General features: G+C 32.8%; 1 protein-coding gene across 4 annotated transcripts in view; it reads right to left on the reverse strand.

The window, feature by feature from the left end:
- The window catches only part of ZCCHC7 (zinc finger CCHC-type containing 7), a 237,952-nt gene that overhangs the window by 18,614 nt on the left and 202,748 nt on the right, over positions 1 to 16,590 (reverse strand). For all 4 annotated transcript variants that reach the window (XM_015117405.3, XM_015117409.3, XM_015117408.3 and 1 more), the window contains exon 6: positions 13,184 to 13,219. In XM_015117405.3, the coding sequence (XP_014972891.1) occupies positions 13,184 to 13,219 (36 nt within the window). The remainder of the gene's footprint in view (positions 1 to 13,183; positions 13,220 to 16,590) is intronic.

Genomic DNA, 16,590 nt, shown 5'->3' on the forward strand with positions numbered 1-16,590 from the left:
TTCATGCACCAGTAAACTCAGTAAATATCAGAAGATAAAGCATAAGCCTACCACGCCACGGATTTACTCCTAATGTCTCCTCAAAGTGCAGCCCGATGCAACGATTACAAATGATTTTCTTCTAATGTCATTTTACATAACCCTTTTTTCTGCATGAGTAGTTAGTGTGGAATGAATGAATGAATGCCATTAAAACAGTTAATCATTATCTGGGACACTGGCCTTACTCCCTTCACTACTAGGAATCTCCATGACAAAGGCCAAGAGCTAGAGCTGCCTCAGTGTCCTATTTCTAACAGTAATTTTTTATGCAAATGAACCTGCTGGGCATCTCCCTCTGTGACCTTCAGCTGCCCTTATCTAAACTGACTTTGATCCAATGAGGGCTTGCATCTAGCTGAAGCTCATTACTATATAGGATATGTAATCAATTTCACTAATTAAAGGGTATTTTCTATTCTGTGAATGCAAAATGGATTTATTTTTATAATCACACATATGCTTAAAGACTACACTATGTGTTTCTATTTATTAATCCAGTTTGCTATATGAACATATATTAAAAAGCAAATATATTAAATACCTGAGGTAAATGCATTCATAACCAAATGTAACACTGAGAAAAGTAGAGCTTGGCGCCAATCTTACTGACTAAATCACATGTGCATAAGCATCTCTTCAATCAGTATGATTTTCATGTTTGAGAACAACCTTATTCTCTCATATTTCCAAATCAATTTATTCTTTCTATAAACTCACTAACAGGACAAGCTTTATCCCAATAGTCATGTATCTAAAAAACCTAACCCAAGTAATCAAATAGGACTTCTCAAGAAAATGTTACCCCAAACCAAAAGCTTGTCATCATATTCAAAGTCTATTAGTTGAGGTGACATAATAGCATCATTTTGGAATTTGAGTAGAACAAAAGTTTAAATTTAAAATATACCTTTCTATTTCAAGATATTGATTTTCTTTTCTTTTCTTTTCGAGACAGAATCTTACCCTGTCGCCTAGGGTGGAGTGCAGTGGTGTGATCTTGGCTTACTGCAACCTCCACCTCCTGGGTTCAAGCGATTCTCCTGCCTCAGCCTCCTGAGTAGCTGGGACTATAAGCACCTGCCACCACGCCTGGCTAATTTTTGTATTTTTAATAGAGATGGGATTTCACCATGTTGGCCAGGTTGGTCAACCTCAAGTGATACACCTATCTCGGCCTCCCAAAGCACTGGGATCACAGGCGTAAGCCAACGCACCCAGCCAAGATACTGCTTTCTACTAGCTACTCTAGAAATCAGACATACTTTTCTAAATTTTTATTTCATTTTATAAAGAGTAGTCAGGGAAAGAAGAATGTATACTTTCCCTTTCCTTTGGGATTGTTTAAAATATGAACACCAACAGAATTGTAATTAGTATATATCCAAGGGGTAGGAGTGGGTCTGGAATATCTGGGGCCTAAAGGAATCAAATAAAGAAACCTAAAAGTTAGGCACACTGTTTTATAATGAACTGAACCAAAGCAGAGGCTGTGAGACAACAAAGATGATGCTGTATTACAAAAAAGCCAAAAACTGTTCCCTTTCCTCCCTTTAAGGTGTTTTCTGAGTGGATCCTCACACCTAGGACCTGAACTCTAGGCCTACTTCAACTGTGGTTTTGGACAAAGTCTTCCATTTGTATACTGTTCTGGCAAATATTCACAGTATTAACTTCCCTTTCAGGAATACTAGGAGGAATTTTCTCCAAGCTAATGGCTTTAGAATTATTTTAAAATAGTGTTTCCTCTATGAAGTTTTTAAAGCTTTTATTTTTTCTTAGTGAAAAAACAGAATTCCCTGTATTCTAGTGGACATTGTTACTAATTTTCCTCACATGTTAAAAATGGCATTAAAAGTACCATGTATATCATATATACATAATATTTTTATGTGTTAAAAAACTATGTCATGTACCCAAAAGACTCCCAATCCATTGGGTAATTCCTTAATTAGGCAGATTTTTGAAACATGTATTATGTACACAACAGACCGGAACGCCTCCTTTGGAGCATTTTCTAGTCTATCGGGTGATTACATCATTAAGCCACACATGCTACGTAGAAAAAATCCTTATGAAAATTCATGAAAAAATGTACAGCCCATCATTAGCATGCAGCAGACATGTATGCTTTTGATATTTTCTCTGCTTAAAACAAAACAAACAAACAAAAAAAAACTACATGAAGTAATTAGTCCAGGTCATGAAAACATGGGAAAGGTACCAGACACTGGTGAAAATAGTGAAAATAAAAATAGTAAAAAAAAATGCATCTCTCATGGTTTACCTGAGAGTAATTTGCCTTACTGGAAAAAAGATTCTTAAAGAGTGTTCATTTGAACTGCAGAATAATGTGTGTTGCTTTAGTTATTTGATATTTCCTGTATCTCTGTAACTTCCTCCCTACTTCTCTTTCGGATACACTGAAATTTTATAAACCAATGGGTTGAAAGGTTGCGGATGATCAATCATTCAAGGCCTTGCACTACTTTATGTTTGTATACTTATGTCTTCATTTTATGTAGTCAAGAGTGCAAGGAATTACATAATTATATCTTTTTCAGTAAATCGAAACTACATTAAAGTAATGTAAATAGATATAAAATGTTGGTATAACTTCCAATAGTGAAAGGGTTATATCTTCACAACATTAACCACTATGCAAAATCTAAAATATGATATATTTGAAGACTAAAAACAAGCATGAGTTTTATAAAAATGAGCTATTAAGCTTTTTAATTTATAACCTTTCTTTTTGTAAATGGGACACTCCCCCTGTCAAAACAACCCCACCAACAAAAAGAAAACCTCAGTAAGCAGAGAACAATGAACATATGCAACACAGTAAGGATCAGAGTAATTCACTTCCTGAATGCTCCAAATCTTTGTGGCTTAAAAAGCATCCCAATTTTCTCTAAAGGTAGTAGCATTTATTCATTGGGCCATAGCTAATTTTACATGGAATGCAAAAATGTTAGTTTAAGTTTAATATACCATCCTATTTAAATATTTCCAATGTAGCTCTCAAACTGCAGAGCTATCCCTCTGTCTATTTTAATTTTAAAGTAAGTTAGCAAAGGCTTCCTTCTTAATCCCCAGAGACTACCTACATAGTGACACAAACGCACAAATTTATGACAGCAACATAAATGCTCTTCTGAAGTAATGTGCAACATTAAGTGAAAATCGTTTCCTGGAAAGATATTATAGGTATCTATATTTTATTTGCCATCTTAAACATATCTGAGTCTTTATGGCCTTATTTTAAAAATGTATTTCCTTTTTATATTTCCTGGTGCAAATGGACTGCATAAATAAGCAATGTGCTATGAGGCTTCAGACCAGCCGATAAAACCTTTCAATTTTCATGCCAGCTTCTTCTTTTGTAATTCAAATCCGCCTGGAAACTGGCAGCTCTGAAAACTGAAACAAGCACTGCCACAAATACCTTGTAATGCTATCGACCTTGTCTGCCCATGCAGTGAGAAAGGGGGATGCGTATGTGTCTGCAGCCATCCAGATAACACAACTCATTTTTTTTGGGGGGGTGGGTGGGTGGGATGGGGTGGGGATAACAGAAGCCAGCCCCAGACTGTGCACCAAAAGCAGTCATTACCAGGCGAGCTGGAGAATAAGTCTCTTCAAAATACACAGTGCATTTAAAAACCATATATGAGGCTGAGCCACTGCTGTCATTACCAATTTTAATTTAGCTTCTTCAGTTTGCCAGCCAGATAAACTCTTTAGTGCTGTTTTTTAATCTATTTGCCACATTTTATGTTTAAGATTATAGTAATATGGACAGAAGAAGGAATCACTTTTAGGGGAAATAAAGAAATAGATCCGCTTATCGGCACCCATCAGAAAGTTCATTAATCAGCCAGGCTTTGTGCCCTCTAAATTGAAAGGTTAAATAATCCTCTCAGGAATATTTCTCGGCCCCTCCGCCAATTGTCCGGAGAGGAGCTGCCATTCATAGCATGCGGGATCGGTGACAGGGTATCTTACCACTGTTTGGACCCCAAACAATGATGGACAAATGGCTTCGTTTACAAAGAAACCATTTAGTACGTGGATGGAGAAGGACCACAAGCTTTGATGCAGGATGGAGGGATGAAGGCATGGAGACAGGATGTAGGGTGAAGGGACAGAAAAGAACACATAAATGTGTAAATCTATGGACATTTTATCTGAATGTTTATTGGGTTAGACTATAAAGCATAGGAATCACACTAATACACGTCTTCCAACCATACGAAATGCTTAACATATTCAAATCTGCTTCTATATTTTGCATGTGATTGTACATGAACCTCAACAAAAAATTATAGAATAATAGAATCATAGCTCTATTATGTTTATTAGCTAATACACGGGGGATCCAAATAAACCCCAAGATTTTCATTTTTACCATAACTCCACATGACTTACAACATATGGCCCTCCCACCACCTGCCATCCCAACTCTGCTTATTCCACTGTAATACTCTTAACCATCGGTCACAAAGGCAGGGAATTCCACAGCTGCAAGGACCTGTTAGAAGGGGGAAGTAATGTTCTTTTGCTTTTACAATATGTTCCATCTTAGCCTCTGCTTGTCTTAAAACAAGGAGCAAACATGAAATAGGAATGCTCTTTGAAAGAATACAAATTGCATGTACTGATAAAGTGCTTAAGTTTGAGTTGCCTTTTTCACTGGACCTATCTGAGAATACAGTTGGAAGTCTGCAGAACTGACCCAGCTCTTATATCACTACATTTTGCTAGGAAATCAGGCTGGTTTTTGGCATTAATCATGTGAAGGCATAAAGTAGTTTTACCCGAACTGCAAAAAACTGATATGCTATTTTGTTTCATTTCTTATCTGATTAACATAAGCCCTCTACTCCTAGCAGAAAGTATTCTAATTGGGGTATGTTTATGTTTGGGTGAATTTTTCAATTTCATATTATTCTCATCATTTGTATAGAGAGCAAATATTTATATAATTTATTTGCTTATGATAGAGAACTATATTCAGATGGCACTGAAGTTATCACTTAAGAATCATACATTTATTAATATATATTTTCAAAGTGATATTGCATTTTTCTGATACATATTTTATACAGTCATTTTCATTAGGAAAGGAAGTAGCCTAAATGGAAAAGAATAAGACAAGTATAAATTATTAGAAAATGAAAACTGAGGAAACAATTTTGTCAACAAAAGATTCACTTCAATAAACATAAGAAGGAAACATTCTTAGGAGACAGAGTAAAGAGGTCCTTAGGAATCTCCTAAGGTTGGGCAGAAGGCATTATAATAATCTGAGTTTGGGACGTCAGTCCAGAGGCCACCTCTACAGGTCTAAGATGCCTTTGGGTTTGCCACAGTACAGCTTGCATAGTGTTTAACATGCTCTATCTGTCAGGTATTGTACTTTACATTTATCATCTCATCATATACTTACAAAAATCCTACAAGGCATTATCCCCATTTTTCAGATGAAGAAATTGAGGACTTTAGAAGTTAAATATTTTAACTATGTTTGCACATTTAGTATATGAGGAAAGACTCAGACTCTGAACCACAGTCCAGTCCCAAAGCTGGCATTCTTTTCTCTACTATGATTAAAAAAAAAATGCTACCTAGTAATTTCCTCAGAAATTTGCTTGCCCTTCTGGCCCAATTGTATAGCACAGTTTTCTAAGGACTTTGGTAAAAACAGGGAGGAAATGTACAACTGTAAACAAAGGAAATGTGAGAGAGCCAAGAAAACAAAATTGATATTGTATAAACAAAGTTAAGACACAACCCAAAACTTAGTTCTCCTAACTGAGTAAGAATGTGAGGTAATCCACAAATCAATATAAAGGAACATATTTATGTAAAATGGATGCATTACAAAATTGTAAAGATGATCTTATAATTTATCAAATTGATTCAGTTCTACATGATTATTGAAAAATGAATGAAAATTATCTAGTAGCTTTATTACCAGTTGATACACACATGTGGATTCCTTTTACAAAGCTAATACAAATTTCTAAACACTCACTTTAAATAATTCTTGTTTTGAAATGTGAGCTATCTATGTACTGGTGTACCAATTAAGGTGAAGTTCTAATTTAATCCCAAAGACATTAAACATTTTTTTTGTTAAATGCTTTCTAAAGAGGTAACATATTTCTTCATTTGTTTTCGGTATTTCTTAAACACCAGAGCTGTTGGTCTTGGAGGACCATTGCACCCACCTCAAAATAGCTGGAAGAAAATACTTATAAATGTACCAAAAAAACCCCACACATAACTCCCTTGAATTTCTGATATATAGGGATCAAATGACTAATAAATTTTAAGTCTAAAATTTGACTGATTTTTAACAATAATTCATTAACTTTTAGTCACTGAAAAGACTGTGCTTTTGAAACCTTAAACTTTATCACCACAACTTATATCATAACATAAAATATAACACTATTTCAGAGAGACTGTTCATGTTAACAAGTCAAGGAATCTTTTTAGGAGTCTTTTCCTGCAGATTATTCAAATGATTGATCCAAACCCTTAAAGGTTATGGTTGATCATGATTGTAACTAATTGATTCCTAAATACTTAAGACCTTTAGGAATTACGGTAATCTACCATGTTACTCACATGCATGACTACCAAAATGAATGTCTAATACAAATATCATTGGTCTAGTATATTTTATCTACATTTACTGTTGCACTGAAATGTCCAGAAAAGACTATGGCAAGTATGATCACTTGGAATATAATTAATAAATGGCATGAAACACCTGTTCAAAGCACATATGCGAAATAATCACTTGAATATGCTAAAGTTATCTACATAATACTTCTACACTCTTTGTGTGTACGTAACATGACAAAGAATTGGCATCGCTCAACACTTAAGATTTTAAAACTATAATTTATTATATAGTTACTGTACAATGATAAACTATTAATTTTGGAAAATCTAAGACTATTTGTTTATATTTATATTCATTTTTGTTGTAATAGGGTCACTCTTTCAAAGTGCAGAGTTACAAGTAAAAAGAAATGTAGCTTTGCCCCTGAGCAAGGATGACACGCAAATTCATGAAGTGTTCCATTAATTTTTTTAAAGAAAGAAATGTAGTTTTCTTTGAGATTATATGAATACTGTGGGTTTTAAAAAGGATTTTTGAAGTGTGTTATATATGTTAAAATAAGAAGCACTTAGAAATGAAATTTAATTACCACAGTATTTAATAATCAAGAATAAACTGCCCCTATAATGACTAACTATAATTCCTTTTTAAGTAATGCCAAACACATGAGGAAGAGAGGAAAGGGTAATAAAAAAAAAAAGTCCAAACGTGATGCTCCATTTGTCATCCTCAGGATAAACATTTGTTAACAGATAAGAAAACAGATGACCACAACAAGTACTTCTTTACATTTTTAAAACAGAAGTACAACTTTAAGTCCATATGAGAAATATTTAAGTCCTAAACATACTGGTCTTTGTCCCTAGCCACTAGGGGCAGGATTAAAAAGCACAGGGACTTTTTCCGTCAAATAAAGAAAGGAAGTCACTATTTATAGTAGAACTTCAGATTCAATTATTTGATTATTGAACAACATCTAATATCTAAAAATATGAGCCAAATTCATGATGACTAATGAGTAGGTCATTAAAGATATTTAGAAGATGGCAAAAGCACAGCTGCTTCTATGCCAAAACATTTATGATAAATCTTTCTTAAATTGTGTGAAGGCTGCATACTTCTCATTGCTTCATTATCTGAAACACTTAAATCTACATTAGGATTACCATCATAAAGTACTTGATATTATCTAAATATATTAATGCAAGGAAAAAACTGCAAAATATGCCATATTGATTTCCCATTTAAACCAAATTAGTATTTGCATTAAAATACTGAAAATCAAGTAACTTCAAACTTCAGAATTGAAGGAGTGAACACTTCAGTATTTCTTTGTAAAGAAGAAAATACTAAGGTTCTCTCAAGTGCTCCAATAAATATAAATTACACCTAAATCTAAATCATCTTATTCTATCTCCATTCAAAAATAAATATGCATACATACAATTTCTAAGTATCTGTGGAAATGTTATGTGAGGAAAAATAACATATGCATTTATAATTCACAAAGTTCATTTTTCCCCCTTTCCTTTACAGTAGCTTTAGAAAATTGCTTTTTGATGATTTAGCAAATTGTATTTATTTTTAAAAGAATCTCATTTATTGAGATTGATAATTCCAGGTTTCATTTGCTTTGAAATTACATTTTCCAATGATAAGTTCTGGGAAAATGTGGTTCCACATGCCAGTGAAATAAAGATTAAAAAAAAAGTCAGTTGACTTACTCTGTAAATGTAGTAATTTATCGTTCCTACTAAACTCAAAATATGAGAAGATTGAAGTAAAAATTATTAGGATAATTTTAACAGCAATTTATTTAAGAACAAGACAAGTATTTAAATAACATAAAACTATTCATATAAATTTTGTATTTGAAATATCTTTAAAAATTTTAGTCATTCTCCAAATGTATTTTCTATCTCTGTTATCAGAGATGGACTATTACAAGTTATCGATGCTTATTAAAAAAAAAAATCTTGTTATTCAGACACCAAGAAATTCAAAAGATAAACCAGTCTGATTTATTTTGTAGTACTATAATGGAAAGATGGCCCTGAAGCACTACAAAAGAGTCATGTGCCTTCTGAATGATCAGAGCACAATCACGTTCACCTCAGTAGTATTTAGTACTAAGGGCATTTTAAATGAAAACTAAACCTCTGACAATTTGACAGAGATGTAATGTCTCAATAGCAACACCTGGTCAATCAAAACATTAAAACAGCAATACCAGATACAGAGGAAAAAAAAACTATAATTTACACAAGAGTATTTCTGGTTCTTGAGGAAGTGGGCAAAGCGAGTTGAACTACCAAAACAAAAGCTTCCAAAATGAACTTATAATGTATTAGCTTATGAAAAGCTATGTGTTAGGCCTCAAAAATGGTACCAGTAAAAATGGTGCTTAGATAACTCCAAAATCTAATTTTGGGGTTATTTAGCATTTTATAAGACAACAATATGTAACCAGTTCTATTATCTTAAACACACCAAAGCGCACACAGAGAAAAACAGACCTATCACTTGATATCTACTGTGTGCATGGGGTTATTATGGTTTTTACAGATCTGCTTATGTAGCCAAGGACCTCTCAGAAACATATTTAGGAATCCCAACATATATCCAATTAACCTGGAAAAGAAAAGATTCTGGCTGACTTTTTGAATCTCTTCATTTCACATTTTAAGTTATTTTAAAAGAAAAACATTCCATATTAGCATTAGGCAATTAGAAAATTATCTATCCTATCTTACATCACAATCTCAGGATAAAGGCTTTTGCATAGATACAGTCTCAGAACCAAAACCACGCTCTTATTCCTTCTGGACTGTAAAACATAGTTCTAGAGTTAAACCCAAATCTGTTGACATTTAGGGGTACCCACTATGTAGTATGGCATAGAATGCTTTAGAGAATAACATTCTCACTCAGTATAAAACTCCAAACTGTGAAAACACAAAAAATACATTTCTAAATGGGTATTTCCAAGTAAGGACAGAAAACTAAGTGGCAAAATGAAATGTAATATTGTTACTTATGGTTTATAAGATATACTCTGACACACTGTGGCCGTAAGCCTTTACTAGGCCAGAAAGGAAGGCAAGCACACTCACTTCTCTACTCTTCTCCATTTCCCAGATAACAAATATTCTATTTTTTGAAGTGTAAATTCTAGGCATTCAAAATATTATATATAAAAAAACAAGGCTTAATTCTTCTAAAGCAGTTACATTTGCTTCCTGCTTAAATCTTCAGTTGAAATAAAAGGCAGTAGGGTTTGAAATACATTTTAACAATGCACACAAAGAAATCAAATGCAAAATTAAACATAAAAGATGCATTGTGCTTTTCGGTTCTTAACACATACAGCCCTCAAATAGCAAACTCCTGGTTACTTTTTAAAGTAGATTAAAAACAAGATTAACCAAATGTCCAACTCATGTCAAATCATAGCCTCTACTAGTTAAAAATTCTGTTGGTTGTAAAACTCTGTTGGTGGCCATATTGGCCCAGGATTTTTAATATAAATGAGAGTAGAAATGACAGGGGGTGGGGGAAGGGACATTCTTTCTTGAATAGTTAAAAAGGGAAAATTTTTATATAGAATTAGTTATTTGAAAGATGAAAAAGAACATTAAAAGTCAGCCTCTACAAAAATCTGAAAATGTAGCAGAAATGAAAATACAAGAAGTTATATTATTAAACATTTAAAAACATTCTAAACATTTTTGAAGGAGGTAAAAATATTAACTATTTGAGGAAATTATGTAATTGTTAAATAAAAACAGTATTTTTTTCTTTTTTTATGGTCTCCAAATTGATAAAGACATTAAATTATATAATTTTAGAATCATTAAAACATAAAAAGATGGTGTCATCAGATGGTTGTTAGAATATGGATGTTTGTGTGTATGTAGTCTTTTTAGTTTTATTAGCATGCACCCTTTAGAATGACGGTCTTTAGCTTTTATTAATGTAGTCAAGTCTAGCTGATTAAAAAGCTATTATATTCATATACAGGTTGTTGAAGATATTTCATTTTATTTTTCTTGAAGTTGTTGAAAATAGTGAACACTTCTATAACTTTCTTCTTAGTTCTGAAAGTGTTTTAAGGAATTTTTTATTTGGAATATTTCAGAAGTCCACTAGTAACAATCAACTACACCACATTTCTTATATGTTTGAGAAACAATATTCTATTTAACCTACAGACGTTTTTGATTTTTAAAGAAAATGATTCCTGGGTGAACATTAATTTACTATTAAAATTTAAGTTGCTCTATAAATGATCTTCTAGTTGGGAGGCACATAAAAGCAACTGTAAAGCTCCCAAATATAAACATTTCCAAACTGGATACTAATCACATTTCCCATCATTTGGGATAAGAAATCTGACAATTTTGGTTAGAAAAAATAATTAATCAATGCTTAAGTGCAGAAAGGTCCAGAGTTTTAAGCAGACTGGTTGAAATGAATAAGTAGTAATAATTCTAACCAAGGCTTCATTACTTGGTCATTGCGCTGACTGACTCAACATTCATGTGTGAGGGCTACTAGGAGTCAATAGATGGCAGTCCATCGCCTAGTAAAAGAGCTGAAGATGACTAAAATCACCATGCATCTTGTTTTTATTCAAGGTTGAATAGTCCTTCATTGCATACATTTGGATATTGTCCATATACTGATAATTTAAATACTTAAGTATTTTATTTTAGAGACACTGATATATGCACAACTTCATAAACACGTTAGTTTTATATTTATACTTGCATAGTAAACTCATTATTAATTTCAACTTGATAATTTATAAACTGTGATGGCAACTTCAATATTATTTTTTAAAAATTAACCAGGATTCCAGATTGGAACAAAGTTTTCAAATTGAATTTGTTATACCTATAAATAGAATATATTGTAATTCCTTAAAAAGTAAATTTATTTTGTTTTCATTTATTTTTTCCTAATGATTCTTTTTAAAATTTATGTTTCTGAACAGCTAAAATATTAAGCAAACCATCAAATATCTGTTATATTGAAACAAATTTTTACCCTTTAACTACAGGTATATAAAAGAACACAGGTGTAAATAATCAAAAGAGCAGCTTTAAAATCATACTTCCTATACTTCAAGATTGGAATTGTTTAAATTAAGGGAAAAGCTGAAATAAATGCAATGTCAAATCTACAAGGATATTACTTTATACGGTTACAAAGAGTAGCTCTGTGATCTCGAAAAGTGTAACACATATAATTAGATTCTAATTAAGTTTAGGCTGTAAGGATTTCACTATGTTAGGATAAAAAACTGCTATATAAGCACAAACTTAATGTATTCAGATGAATTACATCTGTAACATATATGTGTAACATACATGGGTATGTATATATTTTTGGGTAGAACATGTTAACAAATCCTAATTTGAGATTTGAGGAATACTTGAGGAGTTACAGCTTTCTACTGAAAATCTTTAAATAAATTAAATGGTAATCACAAAGTGTGAAAACAAACCACCTTATATAATTTATGGCCTCTTGGGCCTGTAACAGACAGACAGGTAGTTTGAGTCTACTTGTTGGTTTACTTTTATTTCCCTAAAGAGAATGATAAGAAGAAAGTCATGTTTTGAAAGAACTTTGCCCTTTGTATTTTTACAAGCTGTCTTTGTGTAAACAAAACTTTGAAATATGCTAAACCTTAAGAAACAATGTTTAACAACTTTTAATTAATATATATTATGTTATATAACTGTAATAACTAAAAGAATAATGGTCTGTTGCTTTGCACAACATATTTAATACAGTAAAAGAAGTGAGTAGTAAGGCTATGGTGAATTATTGAAATGATTTAAGCTGAACAACATTAAAAGTAAACTAAATTCATAATATTGAGCACCAGTCAATTAGATTCTCTAGCAAACTATATTTTCTGCTTCTACTTAGCCTAAAATCATAATAAAAGGAAACCAGGAATTGAATCATTTGAATGGTATTAAGCAGATATTTATACATTTTGAATAAGTCAAGAAGGGCTTAAGGATATGACAGTTGAATTATTCTATATGAAATATACACTAAGCTTTTTCTAGGTTCATTGAAAAAGATGAGTAACTGTTTCAGTAAAGGCAAATGAAGATACTGTGGACTGAATGCTTGTGGACTGTGGATAATACAACATTTAAAGACACTGGATTATTATTCTTTAAGGCTCCCAGTATACTTTTACCCTTTAGTTTAATGAATACAGTCTGGAAGACTAAGAGATACCATGATGTAATCATTAAATGATGTGAGTAATAAAAAAATCAAATTCTTTTAAGAACAGGAAGATAGGGTAGGGGGCAGTGGAAAAGAGAAAAAGTATATTATTGCTTTCTCAGTACAAAAACTCTTCAGATGTTTATTATCTTCCAGCAGAAGATGCTTGTCTATATTTTATGGTCAGCAGTTCAGAGAAGGGTAAATAGGCTAGGTCTTGGGGAAAATTAAAAAGGTGTTTCTACTCACTGTTAGGTGATACTGCCTCCAGATTTCTGTGCAAGCCTGGAAAATAAAAATATTGATCAGCTGGGAGCATGAAACAAGGTACTTTACAGCCTGTTGGTTTTGGCATAACCCAGCATCCACCGGTGTCGGTCACAGGAAAATAAGAAGCTTAACAGAAAGGGTCTGCATTTCAGCTTCAAAAACCTGGCTAGACAGTTTAATTGAATTTTACACTGGTTTAACACACTCCCTGCCATTGTCAGAAAGCCAGTAACAAAGTTTTCTCTCTCTTTTTCTTTTCAGGTTAGAAGTTTTGGGCACTAAGATGTGATAAAGAGCCATAACTCAGTTAAACTGATAAATGAACAGCAGTGGCCAAAATCAACAAAACTCACCAAGTACACCTTTTAAAACAACATTTTGAACTTTGGTAGTAAGATGGAAAACAATTTAATAGTAACTGCTTTAAGAAGACTTCATTGTTATTATATATTTGTGACAGCTGTTGGCATCTTTTACTGAATCACTTGGTGCTAACTCTTAATACTCTATAAGAAAGAGAATTAAAAACAACAAGAACAAAAACGACAGCAAGAAACTAAAATCCAAAATGTCACATCTTTCCATATCCACATCTGTAGTGAGATCAACTTAAAAAAAACCCCAAAACTTCAATAATCTTGTAAAAGATATACTTACTGAAACTAGAATAGGTAACAACAAAAGAACCAACCAAACAAGCAAATATAAACAACAGCAGCAACAACAAAAACAGTGATTAGAATATATTCTCTTACGAATACATATATAAATCTTCTTATGCCTAAATTATGACCTTGTTAAGGACACTTTTTCTAACCAAGCTGCTTATGTATAGTTGATCAGTTTACCATCTTCTCAGGAGCAAAGAGTATGTTGTTTCTAACTATATAAATGATTTGAATAAATTAAAACACCAAGCAAAGGAAATCGTGATTCTAAAAGTGAATGGAAATTTATAGCTTTTGTTTATAGATGCATGCCTAGAGTAAGACTGTCTGAAATCTTTGTAATTTTTGACATCTCCTGTGAAACAACTCCTTACTTGATGTCATTCCTCTTTCATTTATTTTTCAAAGTATTGATAAGACTAACAAAGGTAATTCATACCATCTGAAAATATCATGGGTATGACAAGAATTTAAGAAACAACATTTGAATGCCAATACCTCTACTGATTATACCACCATAAGTGATTAGACAAAAAAGTAGATATGTTTCGACTATGCTGAAACATATCTATGGTGAAAAATTTTATCCTTTATGCATTTTAAGATTAACTTTCCTGTGTAATTTCCTATAGACAGTTGTGTAGACTGCTCCTATAGGAAGCAGTCTATATAGCTTTCTATAGGAAAGACTGTTTAGTGGTCAGCTTTCCAGTTTTAATGTCAAATTCCTGGAAACTAAAGTGTCTTACAAAACAAAAAAAAACCCCACTTATTATACCCAGTCATTTCTGGATGAACAACGTTGATGAAAAGACAACCATTTTTAAAAAGTAAAAGGCTGATTCACAAGACAAAGATCATGTTAGTACCAAATGTAGCCACAAACTTTAGGTTACAAAGGTTCTTAAGAATATATACAAAAATACCTATTTTTATAAACATGTATGCACACAAAGATCTAATGTACAATATATCCTTAAATATTCATTTCCTACCTTCTATCATAAGCTTTTTGCTGTGTACATATAATTTGAGTTGGATTATTGTAGAAATAAGCAAGCAGTTATTTATACATTAGTTATGGATAGTTCTTGATTACCACAGTGTCCTCAGAATAATACGGTTGAAAAATCGCAATCACTGAGTTGTCATACACTGGCAGAATGCCACTCTACCATGTGACCTTTTCTTGTGTTGCAGCAATTTAGTAATAAAAGAAAGAATTACTTGGTTTTTGAACAATCATCTGATTGCTCTGTACATGAAGATGATGCCCGATATAGAAAATTAGTAGTGAGAGACATGAAACTTCTTTTCATTTATTAGACAATAGTATTATAATTTTAAAAAACTCCTACTTGACTATCTCATAAGTATTTTTACTCAACATTCTCATGCATAGTTTCATTTTGCTATTTTTTGTAATACCTATTTACATTTGAGGTTAAAAAGTAAACAAATATTTTTCATTTCAAACTAGGTGCCAATATAAGGCACACACCTTTATTTGTCACTATGTATCATCAATGAATTTTTAAAACCTTAATTTTTATTTTTGCTTGTTACGGGTTCAACTTTTTACCATTCCCTAGTCATTGCATGTATTTTTCTTCTTATCAAATAGAATGCCACAGCACCCAAAGGCATATATCTAGTGCATGGAAAATTATATACCTACTGCATAAAATAAAGTAATTTCTAAAGCAAGAAGCTTACTATTACCACTAACTTTGGTCTAGTTAAAAAAATATTTAAAATGAATTATTAGTCGGCTATGGAACTCATCTAAGATGCAAATTCAACAAACTATGAAAATACAATTGCATTTATTGGTTACCCTGGTGATCTCACCTTACTGGCACTTGGAGGGATGGCAACCCAAAGGGCCTCCTCAAATCACACAACTGAAAACATACGAAGTGTACGTGTACATCTGTTTTAGCAATGTGCTACATTGTTTGCCAACTTCTGCCCAACTAGTTTTCCCGTCTATTGTATTTTATATAATAAACCATACATAAATAACTGAGTGTTATTATTCATAAAATTCAAAGATGAATCAACACAGTTTGCCACACCAGATGAACTGAGAGTTTATACTGTGCATTTTGACCCATATTGAATTTTATCAGGTGCTAATTATTGTTTTACGAGAACAACGGCTTAGTGCATCTGTTGTTTAATTCCCACTTCCCTATTCTCAAATGTGAACATCAAAGAAAATAAAACACTCAATCTTAAACAGCCCCTGACAGCAGACCAAGACTCAAGTGCTCAATAGACAAGGCCCTTGCCACCAGTTCTCATATTTCCACAACAATGAACAAACACAAAAACAGCACTAAGCGGCCTTTCCTCCTCCTCAGCTCCCCTTGGCCAGTTGTCTGCCTTGTACTAGAGAGAGCCCTTGAACGCAGCCCTGCTGGGAACACAGCACAGGAGAAAGGATTAGCCTTACTAACATGCTAGCATTTGCAAAAGGGAAGAAAAAAAACCCCAGTACTGTATTTGGTATATGAATAACCAAAATGTATGAGCTGACAAGAGACCAGGACAGGCCTGTGGCTCCCCGGGAGAAAATGTAGCTGTGATGAGTGACAGGGCTTTCAGGAAATATGTTCACAATCACAGACAGTGAAGGCCATGACCTAGATCGTTTAAGAGCTTGTCTTGTCAAATTATCAAAAGCTTCTTCCTCTCTGAATAAAGAGTGACATA

The sequence above is a fragment of the Macaca mulatta genome, chromosome 15 (genome assembly GCF_049350105.2).
Source record: "Macaca mulatta isolate MMU2019108-1 chromosome 15, T2T-MMU8v2.0, whole genome shotgun sequence".
NCBI lineage: Eukaryota > Metazoa > Chordata > Mammalia > Primates > Cercopithecidae > Macaca > Macaca mulatta.